The 19,477-nt window shown below is 36.4% G+C and overlaps 1 protein-coding gene across 4 annotated transcripts; it reads left to right on the top strand.

The window, feature by feature from the left end:
• Positions 1 to 4,580: 4,580 nt before the first annotated feature.
• On the top strand, positions 4,581 to 18,611 carry LOC133869345 (disease resistance protein RPM1-like). 4 transcript variants are annotated; one of them, XM_062306319.1, is made up of 3 exons: positions 4,581 to 4,742; positions 5,617 to 5,791; positions 7,547 to 10,402. In XM_062306319.1, exon 3 carries the CDS (start codon positions 7,581 to 7,583, stop codon positions 10,398 to 10,400), a length of 2,820 nt encoding a protein of 939 aa, XP_062162303.1. In that variant the 5' UTR covers positions 4,581 to 4,742; positions 5,617 to 5,791; positions 7,547 to 7,580; the 3' UTR covers positions 10,401 to 10,402. The 4 variants fall into 4 exon arrangements, 2 of the variants coding, with proteins under 2 accessions (XP_062162303.1, XP_062162302.1); XR_009900416.1 differs by lacking the exons at positions 4,581 to 4,742; positions 7,547 to 10,402 and adding an exon at positions 18,340 to 18,611 and having other exon boundaries at positions 5,558 to 5,791; XM_062306318.1 differs by lacking the exon at positions 4,581 to 4,742 and having other exon boundaries at positions 5,558 to 5,791.
• The last annotated feature ends 866 nt before the right edge of the window (positions 18,612 to 19,477 follow it).

The following is a 19,477-nucleotide window of genomic DNA, read 5'->3' on the forward strand; positions in this document are numbered from 1 at the left end:
GGAGTACAAGCATTAGCTAGCATAGCTGGCATTGGCGACTCAATTAGTTAGGACTTTAAAATTTGGTCCTCTAATGCACGTACCTGACGGTAAGATATGATTTGACGTAACAAATTTTCTCAAGCAAATAGTATTGCAAAATTATCTCAAAACCGAGTCAATCTGCCACATATATTATACTATATAGGAGCAAATGGATGGTTTTTTTCTTGGTATTTTTTTTTGGATCAGGCTTCAGTGTTGTATAGTAAAGTAAAACAATGATATCTACCTTCAAAAAAAGGACGACCAAGGTTAAATGATAAAATTTTTAAAATAGACAACATTGTCTTTTAAAGATCATCTTGTTAAAGTGTTGATTAGATGATTAAATTTACATCTTCCTATAAGTTTAAGTTTTTATTACAAGTAGTGATCGATTTAATATGGTATTAAAGCTAGAGGTCATGAGTTCCAACATTGACTCCACTATTCACTCACAACCTTAGTTAAATATTTCACTTGTTGGGTCCCACCTATTAAAAAGAGAGCTTAAGCTAACACGTGAGGAGAAGTATTAAAGTGTTGATTAAATAATTAAAATTATCTCTTTCTATGTACGCATCTAATGTCTAATTTTAAAACAAGCGTCCAATTCTAAAACTTTCTACCCCTAAGAATACCAAGAAAAAAAAAATAGACCCCATGGGGTTAATATATTTTTTTTTTGGATTTTTGCAGGATAATATAAAAAAATTTGTATTAAGGATTTTCTTGTGCCAATGAGGTTAATATTAAAAAAAAAAAAAAAAAAAAAAAAAAAAAAAAAAAAAAAAATCATTATTCTAGACGGTTTGGCCCAAACCGTCTTGAATTCCAGACGGTTTGGCCCAAACCGTCCATAACCCGGATTCCCGACCCTGGACGGTTTGAAACCGTCTAGAATAAACCATTTGGACTTTTTTCTAGACGATTTTTTGCAATTTCTAGATGGTTTGAAACCATCTAGAATTCTCGGATTTTATGTAGTGCTAGCTCATGATCTCCACCCCAACTGGAAGCCACCCCGCCATACTGGCCAAGATCCACGAGCAAACCACCAAGAGCTTCAAGGACCTCCTCACCACCTTCCTTTTTAATCGTGATCCATATTGAACCCCCACCATGCAACAGCTAAAAAAATAGAAAACAACCCTCAAGGTCATCACAACCTCCACATGTTTTAAAGATTCAAAGAAATACAATCGGCTTCCCTTGGCTTGGAACAAAGTTTGCACTCCAAAGATCATGGGAGGTTTGGGAATAAGAACAATGCATAGTCAGGATAAAGCACTCCTAGAAAAATTAGAAATGAAAAATACTGAAGGAAGAAGATTTGTTATTGGTGAAAGCTCTAAAAGGAAAACATTTAAAGAAGGCTGTCGGAAGCTTTCAGCACCGAGATATGATACATCACCACTTCAAGATACAACTTCTGATTACTTTTGCCCATTTGTTAACTTTTTTATTTTTTTTTTGAAAAAAAAAAAAAAAAAAAACACCCTAAAGCTAGCTATGGGACCACCTTACCACATGGACAAGGTGGTCAAGAGTTGTGTCTTAGGGTGGGAAAATGTTATATCTCTTCAGCACCTCCTTAAGCATCTTGGCTATTGATGTAATCTTTTCTTAGGAATTACGTTAGAGTCTAATAAGGAATATATTTCCCTCGTCCAGTAAGGATAATGAAGTTGAGATTATAAACTTACAATCAATTCCACCACCGGCCACCACCATTTCTAGAGCATATCTCTCTCTAAGGGGGCAATTTGAGAAGTTGCCCTACTGAATTCCAGAGCTTCAAAATCTGGTCACACTAATTTTATATATGTTTCTTATCATTGGAGGAAGATCCATTGCCATGTGTCCAGACTTTGCCTAGCAGCATTTTGAGGAAGATGATTTTCGAAAACTCAAGAAACTCATACTTAGAGAGTTGAAAAAAATTAAAGATGGTGAAAATAGACAGAGGATTAAAAGAGGTACCCTCTGGAATTTAGCACTTGAAAAGCCTAAAGATTCTCATCGTCTATGAAATGCAAGGAGAATTTGTGCTATATATGCAGCTGGATGGAGGCAAAGATTATTGGAAAGTCAAGAAAGTAACTATGTACCAGTGCCAGCTCAATACCTAGGCAAATTAGGCAATTGTTAAGGCCCCCACTTAAATAAGGCCCCAAATAAAGATAGTATAATTAAGTTTCATTTTTTTTTAAAAAAAAAAAAATTAAAAAATAAAGCCCCATTTATGACAAAAAAAAGAAGAAGGTAGTCAATGCTTTTTAATTAAGGTCCCAATTATGGTAAAAAATAATATTATGATAAAAAAAGTTAGTCAATACTTTTTATTTAAGGCCTCAATTACCGTAAAAAATAAATATAAAGATTTGAATTCCAATATACTAAGGAGAAAAAGAAAGAAAAATGGAAAGTTACATTAATTACACCATTAAAACAGTTACTAACTCATAATTTCACATGAACTTAAAAGCAACATATTGACTTAGTTTGTCGATTAAAATAATTTTTAGAATAAAGTAAATTTTGTTTTGCGCAAATTAAATTCTATATAAAAATAACTATATGTAACTCAACACAAACTATGATATCTATTGAAATTAAATGTCTCCTAACAAAGATGAATTTTGCAAGTCGTTTGGAAAAAAATTAAAGGCAAAAAGGAAAAAGAATGATTGAAAATTAAAATTATTTAATTAAATATATATAAAAAAAAAAGCTCTATCTAAATTTGTCGCCGGAGGCCTCAAAATATATTAAGCCGGCCTGCTACATACTCTCCGTTTTCATGTATAGGATTTAGTACAGGCTTGGTGACTCGGACTTGTTAGAGCGTCTGCAAGGGTGAGTCATAGAGGATCAAACTGCCATGCAGTTTCAGTGATGGACAAGGTATGCACCTCGAAGCCACAGGGACTTCAATGAAAATTGTGTAGTTCTGTTATATGTAATGATAAAATTCTTCACATTGTGGCTGGTTACTAACCAAATGGTTAATAAGACTTGCATTGGCTGGTGAGTTCCAACCTAGGATGAAGTCTGTATTAGAGGATAAACCTCTGCAACAAGTTAACCACTCATCAGCATCAACAAGTCTGCAGCAACCTCACCATCTCTGCATCAACAAGTCTTCCACAATCACTAGTCACCATTGCACCAGCAAGCCATCCTCTGAGCAAACCATTCCTCTCCACCTATACCACACCATCCTCTGCAGCACAGCAAGCATCTCTGCAACAAGTCATCAACCACTCCCATGCCAGCAGCCATTCCTCTCCACCCATACCTACTTGTATTTTCCTTTAGTTTTTCCTTGTCTTTTGGTTCTTACCCTTCTCATTAAGTCTATATATTAGACTATTTTGTAATCAGAACATGTAGTGTAATCAGCAACAATGTAGTCCTTAATTTTACCTTGTGTTTCTCTTCTTCTTCCCTGTTCTCCTTCTCTGTGTTCACTGCCTTCTCTTTATTTTCTAATAGTTTGAATTGTTACTTAAGTCCTTAATAGAGTGTCTGGTTTGGAAAGCCAAAACACTCTCTCAGACTGCTATCCACGTACGTTTCCCCATTTCAATGTTCTTACTGCAGCAAAAATCTCTTTGCAACTATATATATAATTGACTCTATCTTAAGGAAGTTCTGGTGGAGTTTTAAAGATTAAAAGAAACACTTTCTGTTTCCCTTGGCTTGGAACTGAGTTTGCACTCCAAAGATCATGGGAGGTTGGGAATAAGAACAATGCGCAGTCAAAAAATAAAGCACTCCTAGCAATATTGGAATGAAAAATACTAAAGGAAGACTAGATTTGTTGTGGGTAAAATATTTAAAGAACAAGGGGCTGCTGGGAGCTTTAACACCTCCTTAAGCATCTTGGCTGTGGAGGGAAATAATCAAGAACACTCATCTTGTGAGTAGTGAGTAAGGGAGCTTAATTGCTATGAAATTGGCAGTGGTGATAAGATAAATAGTTGAAAGGATCCTTGGATTGGATTCCCCTCAATTCCTGTTTTAAACCAGCAGCCAAACACCCACTTACAAATACACCTTAATTGAAAGTTTCTGACCTCATCAATCTCCAAAGTCGAAATTGGGATCATGACAAACTAGATCAGCCTTTTTGATTTTAACACAGTCAGGCAGTCAGCCACTAGGGATGGTCGGCCACACATGAGGGAGCTAGACTAGAACGAAAATGAAGAACAACCAGAGGAAAGAACGACGTCGTTGAACATTGACTCGCGTCCCTGCCGCCTCAAAGCCCAAAGCATACGGAAACTTGACCCTTTTTTCCTTAATTGGCTTTGAACTGAAAAATGGACCAGACTTTTGGTTGGTCGTAAGAAAAGAAGAGGTTGTATAGTTATTTCGTTTTGAAGAATTAATATTCAATTAATTGCGTGTTTGCTGGTTCAGACTGAAAGTATATATATATATATATATATATAATACTCCGGATCCATATATATCAGTTCATCTCCATCTGTGGTAAATATAGCATGATCACCATATCGTTATGTAACGCCAATACCCCCTGTTTTGTGGTGTCTGTAACTTCTGAATTCTTTTTAACTGAAACTGAAGCCGTCGTAAGTCAAAAACAGCAGCCATCACACCACCTGAAAGCTACCTTCCTCCCTGCCAACATTTTTGTCAAACTCTTCACCCCCACAAAATGCAGCCATACCCAACGTATATAATTCAAGGTAAAATCTTCAATGTTAATTCTTTGTGAGCATAGATTTTTTATTTTTGTTGAACGTGTCTCTTCTTTTTGGGTATTCTTTTCTTTTGCTTTAAACATTGGATTTTTATGGGGTTTTCTTGTTTTTGGTTTGTGGGTGTTCTTGTTTTCATTGGGTTTGCTTCAGAGGAGAAGATTTAGGTTGTGGGTGTTTGCGTTTATGAGAAGTAGGTAGTTGGAAGAAGGAAATATGAGTGACATAAAAACAGTTGAATAAAATGGTCAAAGTGATTCTAACAAGGGAGAGGTGATGCTTCTCTGGGCTTTGTAGAACTAAATGTATAGGAGTCTATGATGTTTCTTTGGATTCTGACAAACTAAATGCAGATGTTGTTTCTGCCGCTTATTGCAGAATCTGTCGAAATATTATTTCTCGAGAAAACTTCCCTTAATATTATAACTTTCATTACTTTTATAATCATATTTTTAAATTTTAAAAAATATCAATTTAGTCTATATATATCTTTTAATTTTTTTTAATTTCACCTTTCCATTAAGATTTTACAAAAATTTTGAAAATACCAAGATATAATTTTTTTCAATTTCACCTTTTCATTAAGATTTTACAAAAATTTTGAAAATACCAAAAAATATATATATATATATATAATTTAAAGATTTAGACATGAATATTTTTACAAATTTCATTCAAGAACAATGCCAAAAGTCTTGCAATTTTTATTTTTTTGGTTCCTAAAAAAATGTGAGATATTTTCACCTCTCTCGCAAATTGCTCTCCTCCCCCCCCCCCCCCCCCCATCCCCCCCCCGATGCCTCTCGCTCTCAAAACTCAATCTTTCTCTTTTAATTTGTTTTTTGTTTCTTTTTTGCGCCAGGTCCAGCCACACGCATATGGTTTTGATCTCTCTCTCTCTCTCTCTCTCTCTCCCTCATTTTGTTTCTCTCTAGCGCCACGAAATTCCTTCCAGTAAGCTGCATCGTACCACTGCCATCCCACTATGTACGCAGCAATTTTGCTCTCACCAACTCGCCTCCATTGAACCCCTGCAGGTGTGTTTTTCTTCCCTCTCAATCTCTCATCCTCCACCTTGTATTCATGTTTTATCTTTGAGTGATGTTGTAGGATTTCGATTTAGGTTTCAATTTGTTGGAGGAATACCTAATTTGTTAAAAATAATTGAAGGAATCTGGTGAATTTTGAATTAGGGTTTGAATTTGTTGGAGGCTCATTCTTAAATATCAGTTTTTTCGAGTTAGGGTTATTTTTCCCTGTTTTCCCCATTCTCTTTATTTTGCTGGCTGATTAGTCAATTTTAGTGATTTAGCGTTATTTTCCCTTGTTTTCATGTAATAATTGTTTGATTACATCAAACTTAAACAACTTAGTAGAGAGAGACTTGTTTTATGAAAAAGACAGTTATGTTAAAAGTTGAGGTATCCATAAGCCATCATCTTTACCATTTGATTGGATGAGGCTTAATTATTGTTTGGTGGGAAGGGGGGAGAGGTGTTGGATAAGGCTTAACCATTTGATTAAGATTTAACGTAAAATTCTAACAGATGAGTGAAATTAAAAAACATTTAAAGATGGATATACTAAATTAACACTTTTAAAGTTTTTTTAAGAATATAATTGCAAAAATGATAAAAGATCAGGGATGATAAGCAAATTAAGTTTTCTCTTATTTCTTTTAGTTGATGCAAACTTGATTTTGACACAGGCTAAGAAGCATGTTTGGCAATATTATTGTTGCAATATGGCATGAGTATCATGGGCTAGCTCGCTTGTGCAATTTGTTTCCTCAACACAATGGTTGTCTTCACCTTAGAATTGATGAATTTTACATTGAAAATTAAACATGTGAGCATTTTAATGAATTTATCCTCGGGATTTTGATAATTAATGTCTTTGTGGCATAATTGACATCGTTGTGGCATATTGATGTCTTTGTGGTATATTTGATGTCTTCCTGGCATATCAATGATTACTCTATCATGCGACCTTGGATAGGTTCATAGTCAAAATATGCTTACAATGCATTAGGTTATTCTTTTTATTTTTCATTTTTAAAAAAAATAAAAAAAATAAAATTCAAAATTGGCAGGAGGTCCCTCGAATTGAGATCGATACTCAGTTAGCTAACTGTTGGAGTCTCTGGTTAGAATTAGAGGTTTCAATAAGTATGTCGTTGTATTAGTTATTTGTATTGTTGGAAGAAGAGACTTCGAGTTTGTAGTTTCTTAGTATATTGGACCCCAGATTGTGATGCTGGAAGCAGAATATATCTTAGAGATGAATTGGGATTTTTTATTTCTTGTGTTTAGTAGTTATGAGGTACGTTAACAACAAAAAAAAAAAAAAAAAAAAAAAAAAAAAAAAGAAAAAAGAAAAGATACTTTGTATTATGTTATGTTGGAATATTTATAGATATCTAATTGATGTTTTATAAGTAATTTGGTATATAATAATTGGTTCTTGGATAAACTAGAATTGTAAGAAAATGTTACAATTAGGTTTCATATTAATTCTTAGTATAAATAGTATTTGTTCTTCAATACTTTTTACCTTTGAACAACTGTTTTTGTCTTTCCTAATTTGCTTAGTTTTCAGGATTTCTTGTTCTCATTTCTCCTTTTAGTTAAGTGCTTCTCTTGCATAACTCCTATGTGACTAAGTTGCGCTTTTGCGTTTTAATGATATTACGATTACTTAGAAAAGAAAAATAAAAGTTCTTAGTAGGCAACATGTCTTCCTTTGGGCTTGGGCCGTGACAATTAACCCAAATTCTTTTCTAAATGTGATAGTATCATTAACTAGGTGAACATCAGACAGGAAATCATGACAGAAACCATTGTGACCCTTGTCATCAACGAGCTGGTTCAGTTAATCGTTCATGAATCAAAATTGCTACAAGGTGTCCACCAGCAAGTTATGGACATTCGAGATGAACTGGAGAGCATCCAGTGTTTTCTCAAAGATACTGATAAAGGAGGAGACCTCCAAGATGGTGTCAAAACGTGGGTGAAACAGGTGAGAGAAGTAGCATATCATATAGAAGATGTAATAGATGAATACGTTCTTCACATGGCACAACGTCTTCATCAGCAAAGTTTTATTACTTTTCTTCAACAAATTGGTCGTTTATTGAAAAAAATAAAACCACATCATGACATAGCAACCAAGATTCAAGATATCAAAATATCAGTCCGTGAAATCAAGAAACGAAGTGAAAGATATGGTTTTAGTTCCTCAGATCAAGGATCAAGTAACAGAGCAACAAATATTACATGGCATGACCCTCGAGTGGGTTCACTTTTCATTGAGGAAGATGAAGTTGTGGGTATTGAGTCTACAAGGGATGAACTTGTAAGCAAGTTGATGGGGGGAGTATCTAAACGCTCAGTGATTTCAGTGGTAGGCATGGGCGGAATTGGTAAGACAACTCTTACTAAGAAAGTATATGAAAATGAATCAGTGAAGGGACATTTTGATTGCCGTGTTTGGATCACTGTGTCTCAGTCATACAACGTGTCGAAAATACTCATGTCCATGATAAAGCAAATCTACCAAGCAAAAGAAACTGCTCCGGTGCAAATACATATGATAGATGAGATCACATTGATTAGCCAACTAAGGAAATGTTTACAGCAAAAGAGGTATGTTGTGGTTTTTGATGATGTCTGGAAGACAGAGCTTTGGGAAATTGTGAAACATGCTTTACCATGCAATGACAGAGGCAGTAGGATTATCATCACAACACGTAGCGATCTCATTGGTGTTTCATGTAGAGAATCTTTATCTGATCAAGTGCACAAGCTACAACCTCTATCTCAAGACAAGGCTTGGGAATTGTTTTGCAGAAAGGCATTCCAGATCGAGTTCCAGAGGTGTTGTCCGAGAGAGTTGGTGAGAATGTCTATGGACATTGTAAAAAAATGTGAAGGTCTACCCCTTGCAATTGTTGCCATAGGTGGTCTCCTGTCAACAAAGGAGAAGGTGCCGTTAGAATGGCAAAAGTTGCTCGATAGTCTCAGTTCTGAGCTAGAATGTAATCCCCAACTTACAAGTATCACTAACATTCTCTCTCTTAGTTATCATGATCTTCCGTGCTACCTAAAGCCATGCTACTTGTACTTCGGTATTTTTCCGGAGGACTACTCAATCAGTGGTACAAGATTACTTTGGCTATGGGTAGCTGAAGGCTTTATAAAAGGAAAGAAGGGAAAACCATTGGAAGACGTGGCAAAAGAATACTTAATGGAGCTCATCAACAGAAACTTGGTTCAAGTTTCATTTGGGGAACTTGATTATGAGATAACGATAAAATACAGAATCCATGATCTGCTGCATGAAATCATCCTATCAAAGGCTGGAGAGTTGAATTTCTGTCAAGTTCTGGAAGCTGGTGACACAACTTTCCATGGAAAAAGTCGATGCCTATCAATCCACGATGTTAGAGAAAATGTTTTTGAGAAAAGTGAGTACTCTCGGGTTCGTTCTGTTTTTCTCTTCAACATTAGTGAAATACCCAAGTCTTTCATAGTTAAATTGTTCAAAACGTTCAAGCTTTTGAAAGTGTTGGATTTTGAAGATGCTCCTATAGATTATCTTCCTCAAGAAGTGGGCAATTTATTCCACTTGAAGAACTTAAGTTTGAGGAGAACAAAAGTGAAGATACTTCCAAAGTCAGTGGGTAGACTACAGAACCTACAGACACTAAATGTCATGGAAACCGCAGTGCGTGAGCTACCAATTGAGATATTTAGGCTTTATAAGCTGAGACATATTTTGGCTCATTCTCATGACTTCGAAATTAAAAGTTGCCTTCATTCTATGCGAGGAGTAAAAATACATGAAGGGGTTGGAAGTTTAAACGACTTGCAGACACTAACATTAATTGAGGCAAATCATCATGGGGGTGGTCTATTTGAAGAGCTTGGAAAGTTGAGTCAATTGAGGGGTTTGGGCATTTCAAGGATGACTGCAAAACGTGGGAAGGCTTTGTGTACCTCCATACAAAATCTGGCCCACCTTGAAATTTTGGTTGTAAACTCAATTAGTGAAAATGAGATTATAGAGTTAGAATCAATTTCATCACCACCTCCATTTCTAGAGCATATCTATCTAAGGGGGCGATTGAAAAAGTTGCCCAATTGGATTCTAGAGCTTCCGAATCTGGGCACACTAATCTTATTTTTCTCATCATTGAAGGAAGATCCATTGTCGTGTGTCCAGGCTTTGCCAAATCTAATTACCCTTTCCCTCAATCATGCATATGATGGGGAGCAGTTGCATTTTAAGGAAGGTGGTTTTCGAAAACTCAAGAAGCTCACACTTAGAGAGTTGAAAAAATTGAAGATGGTGGAAATAGGCAGAGGATCACTGCTCGGTCTTGAGCAACTAGAGATTGGGCCATGCCCGCAGATGAAAGAGCTACCCTCTGGAATCCAATACCTGGAAAGGCTAAAGATTATCGACTTCTATGAAATGCAGGGAGAGTTTGTGCTACGTATGCAGCCAAATGGAGGTGAAGATTATTGGAAAGTGAAGAAGGTAAGTACTATCCGTCTCAGGTATAGGATTAAAGGAGAACGATATCAAATATACAAGCTCGATGACTCACACTTGTTGGAGTGTCTGCAAGGAATTCCAACCTAGCAGTTGTAATTTGGTTTGGGCACGCGTGGCGCCACGCGCCACCCTTTCTGCATTTTTTTTTTCATTTCCTATTTGTTTGTTATTTTCTCTGTATTTTGGGTTTTCTTGTATTTCGGGTTTATGGTTTTGGGGCTTGTTGGGTTAGGGTGTTTTTGGGGTAGATTTCGGTGTTTGGTGGGGTCTTTTTTTTTTTTTTTGGGGGGGGGGGGGGGGGCTTTTTTCCTGTATTTTGGGTGTTTGATGGGGGCATTTTTTGCTTTTTTGGTTTAATATGGGCTTTTTCTGTATTTTGGGGTTTTTTTTTTTCTTCAATTTTGGGTTTTATGGGAGTATCTTCTGTATTTTAGGTTTCTTGTGGGCTTTGGGTGTTATGGGTGCGTAGGTCCTTGTAAGTTTTCTTGGGTTCTTTCTTCTGTGGGATAATTGGGTTGTTCGTGTGTATACTTGTTGTGTACTTAGGGGCGTCTTACGCTTTTTTTTAATAAAGTTTTTCTTATCAAAAAGAAAAAATAATTAGGCTTGGGCCAGCACATGATCTTTGATAATTAAAAGCTTAATTCTTCTAGGAATTTCGCTCTCATATGTAACGGTTTTGAGTGTTTTGAAACTAAGGTGTTATAAATTATAAGTGTTATTAAGTATCAAAAATTGTGATTTGTATGCTGACTTTTAACTGATCGAACCGAACCGACACTTTGAATATAAATGACGTCGTTTCGTTTGATCGTTTTGTCTTCTTTAAAAAAAAAAAAAAAAAATCAAAACAACATCGTTTCATTAACTAATTTAGTTGATTTTAACCGACTTTACCAACTGCCTTTTAACCGACTTTGTTGGTTAACCGAACCGAAAACCACTTCACTAAACCGAACCAATACCTACCCTACATCCATTATCCAATTAATTTTTTTTACATTAGAACAGGATTACCTCAAATTAAACTGCATTACATTATAATATAACTACAGGGACTAAAACATTAGAACTACACTGAAATGTTTTGAAGATCGAAAGGCTTAAATACTTTGGCTAATTAACATTCTAAGTGGGTAATTAATGTTTAACCAAGTTGAGGAGCTTGAAATGAATTCAAATGTACAAAACTTTTCCTTCTTTCTTTTTGGCCGGTTGTTCTTATTGGTGTTTTGATTCGACAACAAATCTTTTAGTTCATAGCAGCAACAAATCACTGATGTTTTAGAGAATCCATTTTGCTGATTTCATAAAGTAGGAAACAATTGCAATTTTTTTGGCACAAAATTTTTATAATCCCGGCTGGAGAAAGAAAATCCTGTAAGGGATTCAAGAAAAAAATTGATTAAATGCTAATTACTAAGAAGTACCTAATAGAGTTCACAATTCACATGTCAAAGAACAATCATGGCTTCCATTGGAACGGTCACCAAAACCCAAAATTAGGATAACAACAATTCAAAATCTATTAAAAAAAAAAAAAATTCAACCAACATTGTTAATCTTCTTATTGACTTAGACCAACATTGTAATTCTGCCTTGCTTGTTTACTTTTTCTACGAAAATAAATGGGTTGTTAAGTTTTCCCCTACTTTCCGAGGCCTTTTTTGATAGTGAATTAGACCCATAGACTTTAACAAGGTATTAGAGCGGGTCTCTTGCGATGATGGCATTTCCCTCCCGTATGTTGAACACGTGTTTGGTCAAAGTAGCCACACGTGAGGAGGCGTGTTAAAGTGTCCCACATCGACAAAATTAACTTGACCTGGGAACTTTATAAGCCATAGTGTCCCTTTCTCTTTCAATACGTCTTTTGAGAGTAAGATTGGGCTCATGGACTTTTACATGGTATCAGAGCGACTTCCTTGCGAAGATGGGCATTTTCCTCCCGTCGGTTGAACACGTATTTAGCCAAAAGTTGCCACACGTGAGGGGGCGTGTTAAAGTGTCTCACACCGCTAAGGTTTGCTTGTCTTGGCCGGGAAGTTTATAAGTCATTGTGACGTCCCACATCGCCTGGGAATGAGGATGTGCTTATATGTATAAATGCACCATTTATGACACAACGCGTTTTAAAGTCGTGATGGTTATGAACCTATCAGAACTCCGCAGTTAAGCGTGCTTCTGCGAGAGTAATCCCAGGATGGGTGACCTCCTGGGAAGTCTGGTATTGGGAGCTAAAAGCGGACAATATTGTATCATTGGGGGTGGGTCGTTACAAATGGTATCAGAGCCATTGCCCAGCCTGAGATGGTGGGAGCGTGCACAAGCCCAATGAGGGATGCCAGCGGAGACGCTGGGTCCAAAGAGGGGGTGATTGTGACGTCCCACATCGCCTGGGAATGAGGATGTGCTTATATGTATAAATGCATCCTTTATGACACAACGCGTTTTAAAGTCGTGATGGTTATGAATCTATCAGAACTCCGCAGTTAAGCGTGCTTCTGCGAGAGTAATCCCAAGATGGGTGACCTCCTGGGAAGTCTGGTATGGGGAGCTAAAAGCGGACAATATTGTGTCATTGGGGGTGGGTCGTTACAGTTATGGTGCCCCATTCTCTTTCAAGGCGTTTTGAGAGAAAGGATTGAGCCTTCCCTTCCGTTGCACACGTGTTTGGACAATAGTGCCATACGTGAGGGAATGTGTCAAATTTTCCCCTACTTTCCAAGCAATGCGGTGGGAATCAGAGGCCATAGAGTGACAAAGTAGTAAGAAAATGATTACCTTGATATTATTGACTACTATGAGTCACCCCATAGTAAGGTTGGAAATTTTTTAAAAAACTCACAAACTCAACACAAAATTTAACAGGTTATGGTTGAAGTTGACCTATGTATATAGTCTTATACTCATACCTTGATACCACATAAACTCAACACGAAATGCACTCGTAGATGCATTTTGGGGTGGCCTTCAGCTCTGGGGGTGGCTGCCGATTCCTTTTCTATTTTCAATTTTTTTTCTTTTAAATAATTTTTTAAGTTTTATTTATTTAATTTTAATATTATGATTGACACGTGTCACTATTTTATTGGTGCTGACGTGGTGTTAATAGATTTTTTTAAAATTTTTGACAGAATTTAACTCCAATGAGCGATTTATAAATTAAGCCAACCAAATGGATTTCTGAATTAATTTTGATACCAAAATGAGCGATTTGTAATTTAGGTTAACTAATGAGACCAATGGTGCAATTTTACCTAAAATATAAGCACTCAAAAACACAAAAAAAAAAAGTAACCGTTAAAAGGGACCAATGGTTTTTTTTTTTTTTTTTTTTTTTTTTTTTGTCTAAATAATAGAGTGTCTGATTGGAAAGCCAAAACACTCTTTCAGACTGTTATCCACGTTTCCCCATGTCAATGTTCTTATTGCAGCAAGAATCTCTTTGCAACCATATAATTGACTTTATCTTAAGGAAGTTCTGGTAAAGTTTACAAGATTAAAAGAAACATCTTCTGTTTCCCTTGGCTTGGAACAGATAAAGTTTGCACTCCAAAGATCATGGGAGGCTAGGAATAAGAACAAAGCACAGTCAAAATAAAGCACACCTTAGCAATATTGGAATGGAAAATACTAAAGGAAGCTAGATTTGTTGTGGGTAAAGTATTTAAAGACCCATGCCCTTAAACAGTCTAAGAAACAAGGGTAATCATCTTTCAATTACCTTAATCAATAGATTTTCCCCTATATTTTCAAAATTAGTGATCATCATTCAATTCCTAGTTAAAATAACATATATATGTTGGTGTGGTTATAAACTTGTCCAAAGATTAAAGTTGAAAAAATTCAATGGATTGATACCAATGAGTAGCAGATTCTATAATTAACTATGAAAAACATAAATTTCTATATCTGCCAACAAAATGAACGCGGAGCCCATTCCACTTCCACTTTACACTTATCCAAATGATAAACAGCTATATTATAATAGACACAATATGCACTTCACAATTCCATGGAAACTGGGTTCTAATCAACTGTACTTCTACAGTTTCTATGTGACACAATTTAGGGTGGGCGTCAGTTCGGTAGGCGGTTAAGTCAGTTAAGTTAACTTTGTCAGTAGAGTCAGTAGGCGGTTAATGTCTATTCGGTTGCGGTTCGGTAAACGGTCGATACGCGATAGTCTGATAATTTGCCCACAAAACGTTTAGTAGACGGTTAAGTCAACTTTGTAGGTAGGCGGTTGATGTCGGTTTGGTTGTGGTTCGGTAAGCGGTTGGTAGGCGGTAGGCAGTAGTCGGATAATTTGCCCACTCCTAGACACAAACATTTGGAAGCCCTGCAGATTATGACCTGCTTTTCTAGTTCTTGATTGCATACTTGAAAAATAAATAGACTCTTAATTTATCGTGTGTGTGTGATCAAGTGTGGAACAAAATATTAAATGCGGAATTTAAAAGAGGCAAATATTTTGATGACGAAGTGGAAACTCAATTAAGAGAAAAACCACTTCAGGGCAGCCAAACCCAAGATATCCACTATTTAGAACACAAAGCTAGTAACAAAGCAATAACACTCACATACCCCTGATGCAGCGATCGTACCTTGCACTCTAACATATACCTATACGTGAACGCTTCTCAATCAGGTCTCCTACCTGAATGGGTCTTCAATGGAATATTTTAACTTAGGGCTTCTCCTAAGCTAGACTTCAAAACTGATCAAATCACACAACGACCCTCAGAGAGCTAGCTAATCTCACAATATCTGCCTAAATACCCTTTCTAAGTACAAAAGAATTCAATACTGAATTCTGTAAATAATACATGCCTAGAGGCCTCTATTTATAGGCTTAGAAGATCTAAATCGCCACTGATTCGGATTTCTTTAGGCGGCATCCAAACGGAGGCAAATAGCGTCCGGATGGTGAACTGTGCAACCGCCTTTTCATAATGCGCTTCATGCGTTTCCATATTAAGGTCGCGTTCAGACGGTGTTGCCCTAGTGCTCAGACGATTGCAAGCTGTCTTTCCCGATCTGTGTCTGCAAAGGAAATCTGGATTCTTCTCGAACACTTAAGAGCGTCTGGACATGTTGCCTTGACGTCCGGACAAATGCACTCTGAGCTGTCAAAATCTTCTCGACACAGGAGGGCATCAGGACGCTTCATTGGACCGTCCGAACGGGAACAAGGGATCCGACTTTTGCCGAGTTGGAAACTTCGCAGAATCTTCCTGAAACTCTGAAATTGCATTCTTGAAGCTTGTGACACTGAAACTTGTCACAATAAGGCTATTTTCATATTAGAGAAATAAAATCTAAATATTTTGAAGACTTTAAAATAAACAGTATCCCTGTCAAGACAACAACATTACATGATAGTGATTTTGTCAACAGAATGTAGCCAATAAAAGTAACAATACTAATTAAACTGTAAAAACCCAAGCACTCTCGAAATGACAATATAAAAGTCCATGGGCCTAACTCATTCTCAAAAGACGCATTGAGAGAGTTAGCAACACAATGGCTTATAAACAGCCCAGGTCTAGTAAACCTTAGCGATGTGGGACACTTTAACACACTCCTTCACGTGTGGCAACTTTTGGCCAAACACGTGTTCAACTGACTAGAGGGAAAGGTCCATCATCACAAGGGATCGGCTTTGTTACCATGTAAAAATCTATGGGCCTTACTCGTTCTCAAAAGACGCCTTGAAAGAGGAGGGGACACAATGACTTATAAACAGCCAAAGTCTAGTAAACCTTAGCGATGTAGAACACTTTAAAAAGCAATAAGTATGCGCCGAAAGCAAATATCGAGCAACACACAACAATCTCATAGCAGAATACTCATTACAATTAAATCTAATGGCACTTAAATGCTCACATATGGACCATATATATAGATGCTACCGGGTGAATAATCTCCACAAAAAAATTCAACCAAAGCTCAACTGAGTTAAGCCAAAAGAAGATTTGATGTGGGTAATTGATCGAAATTGGAATCATGACAAACTAGACCAGCTTTTCTGATTCTAACACAGTCAGCCACTAGGGATGGTCGGCCACACATGACACATGGGGGCCGGGAGACTAGCTAGAACGAAAATGAAGAACAACCAGAGGAAATAACGACGTCGTAGAAAGTTCAACCAAAGCTCAACTGAGTTAAGCCAAAAGAAGATTTGATGTGGGTAATTGATCGAAATTGGAATCATGACAAACTAGACCAGCTTTTCTGATTCTAACACAGTCAGCCACTAGGGATGGTCGGCCACACATGACACATGGGGGCCGGGAGACTAGCTAGAACGAAAATGAAGAACAACCAGAGGAAATAACGACGTCGTAGAAAGTTCAACCAAAGCTCAACTGAGTTAAGCCAAAAGAAGATTTGTTGTGGGTAATCGATCGAAATTGGGATCATGACAAACTAGACCAGCTTTTTGAATCTAACACAGTCACCCACTAGGGATGGTCGGCCACACATGAAACATGCTTGGGGGGAGACTAGAACGAAAATGAAGAACAACCAGAGGAAAGAACGACGTCGTTGAACATTTACTCGTGTCTCGGTCCGCCACCTCAAAGCCCAAAGCATACGGAAACTTGACACTTTTTTGCCTTATTTGACGGTCAACTCATGAGAAATGGACGAGACTTTTGGCTGGTCGATCCAATAAAGGACCAAGGAAAAGAAGAGGTTGTACTTGTATACTTTGCTTATTTCCTTTTGAAGAATATTTAATTAATTGCGTGTGTGTATGCACGTTCAAAGAAGCCCCAATTTACTTACTTGTGTGCTGATTAGTCAAGAGTAATCCCTTCAATTATTATTCTAACTGAACCTGAAGCTAATTTCTCCATCGTTTGGATCACCGTACCACTCAATTAGTCAAAAACAGCAGTCATCACACCACCCGCAAGCTACGTACCTTCCTCTGCCGACATTTTTGTCTCCACCCACAAATTACAGCCGTACCCAACCTATATAATTCAAGGTAAATTCTTCAAATTCCCCAAGCTAGAGTCTCCAATATATGTTAATTCTTTGTGAGCATAGATTTTTTCTTTTCTTTTCTTCTCTTTTGCTTTAAAGATTGGATTTTTATGGGGGTTTGTGGGTGTGTGTTGTTTTCATTGGGCTTACTTCAGAGGAGAAGATTTAGATCGTGGGTGTATGCGTTTATGAGAAGTAAGTAGTTGGAAGAAGGAAATATGAGTGACATAATTAATACTCGTGAAAGAAGAACGAAAAATAGTTGAATATATATATATATATATATAAAATGGTCAAAGTGATTCTTACAATGTTATGTGGGGAGCTGACGCTTCTCTGGGCTTTGTAGAACTAAATGGAGTATGCAAACTAAATGTAGATGTTGGTGTTTCTGACGCTTATTGCACAAGAAAAATGATTTTTGCACATTACCTATTTGCACATTAATTAATTACACACCAAGATATATTGGGTATGAGATTCATGCATGTAGATCTCATATATGTGGGACCTACATGTATGAGTTTTACATCCAATATATCTTGATGTGTAATTGATGTGTAAATAACACATCTTATTGCTGCCGTAATATAATTTCTTAAGAAAACTTCGTGTAGTACTACAACTTTCATTATTTTCTGTAATCATATTTTTAAACTTTAAAAATGTTAATTTAGTATATCAATTTTTTTTAACTTTTTTCAATTTCACCTCTTAGAATTTTACAAATTTTTTGGAAATATCCCTATTTTTTATAATATATATATTCAAAGATTCAGATATAAATATTTGTACAAATTCTGTTCAATCTTGACCAATGCTTAAAGCCTTGTAATTTTTATTTTATTTTATTTTATTTTTGTTCCTAAAAAAATGAGTTGTATTTTAGGAATTTTGACACCATTTCATTAGGATTTAATGAAAAATTCTAACATATGAGTGTAATTAAAAAATATTTAAAGATAGATGAAATGATAACAGATGAGAAATAATAAGTGAAGCTAACCCTTATTTCTTTCAGTTGAATGCGAACAAGATCTTGACGCTGGCTACGAAGCAAGTTTGGCAATATTATTGTTGCAATTTGGCTTGAGTATCATGGGCTATCTTGCTTGCGCATATGACTGGACAAGTATTTGTTTCCTCTGCAACACGATAGTTGTCTTCACCTTAGAATTGATGAAGTTTACATTGAAAATTAAACGTGTGACCATTTTATGAATTTATCCTCGGGCTTTTGACAATTGATGTTTTTGTGACATAATTGATGTATTTTTGCCATATTGATGTCTTCGTGGCATAAGCTTGATTACTTTATGTTACTTGAATGATTTTTCAAACACGCAATTAAAGGCATGAGAGCTGGATTGCATGCAGAGGCATGAGAGGAGAGATAATTTTTTTTTTTTTTAATGATTATAATAAAGGATGGGAATGCTATGTACATTGGGAGGCACCGTAGCATTTTCAAAGAACATAAAAATATAAGAAAACTGTTGTGAGTGATTTTTTGTGATTTTTTTTATTTTTTATTTTTAAAAAATTAGAGAACAGACCCATATAGAGATCCTGCTATAAATGCTCTTAGTTATTTGTACTGTTGGAAGATGAAACTAGGAGTCTATAGTTTCGAAGTATATTGGTCCCAGATTATGCTGAGAATATATCTTAAAGAGATGAATTGATATTTTTTATTTGAGATATGTTATTTGCACAACTCTTAAAGTAGTAACAGAAGATTCCCAACCATTTTCCCTAATTTAGAGTAAATTTAAGGAATCAAAACACTTTTTTTCCCTATATAAATACACTATACAATAGATTCTCTATATTATTAAAATATTATTTTTAATTTTTTTCTTTTATTTTTTATTCATTTCTTTTATTCTCTCTCTCTCTCTCTCTCTCTCATGACCCCTCTATTTCTCCAAGTTTCCCAATTGAACCTCAACTCTCTCCTTCTCCAATTCTTCCTCCTTTGTTCCAGGTTTATTGAGGAGTATAGCATCTCCCCCGATCTAGCCTCCATACTTCATCACCCTTTCTTCCTCCCCCGATTCCTCATCCCGGTGATGGCCCCCACACCCTCCACTGATCGTCTGACCGTGGCCTTCCACTACAAAGTCCACTGTGCTCCGCCTCGATTCTATGCGCTGTCG

Source organism: Alnus glutinosa, chromosome 5 (assembly GCF_958979055.1).
Source record: "Alnus glutinosa chromosome 5, dhAlnGlut1.1, whole genome shotgun sequence".
Classification (NCBI taxonomy): Eukaryota; Viridiplantae; Streptophyta; class Magnoliopsida; order Fagales; family Betulaceae; genus Alnus; species Alnus glutinosa.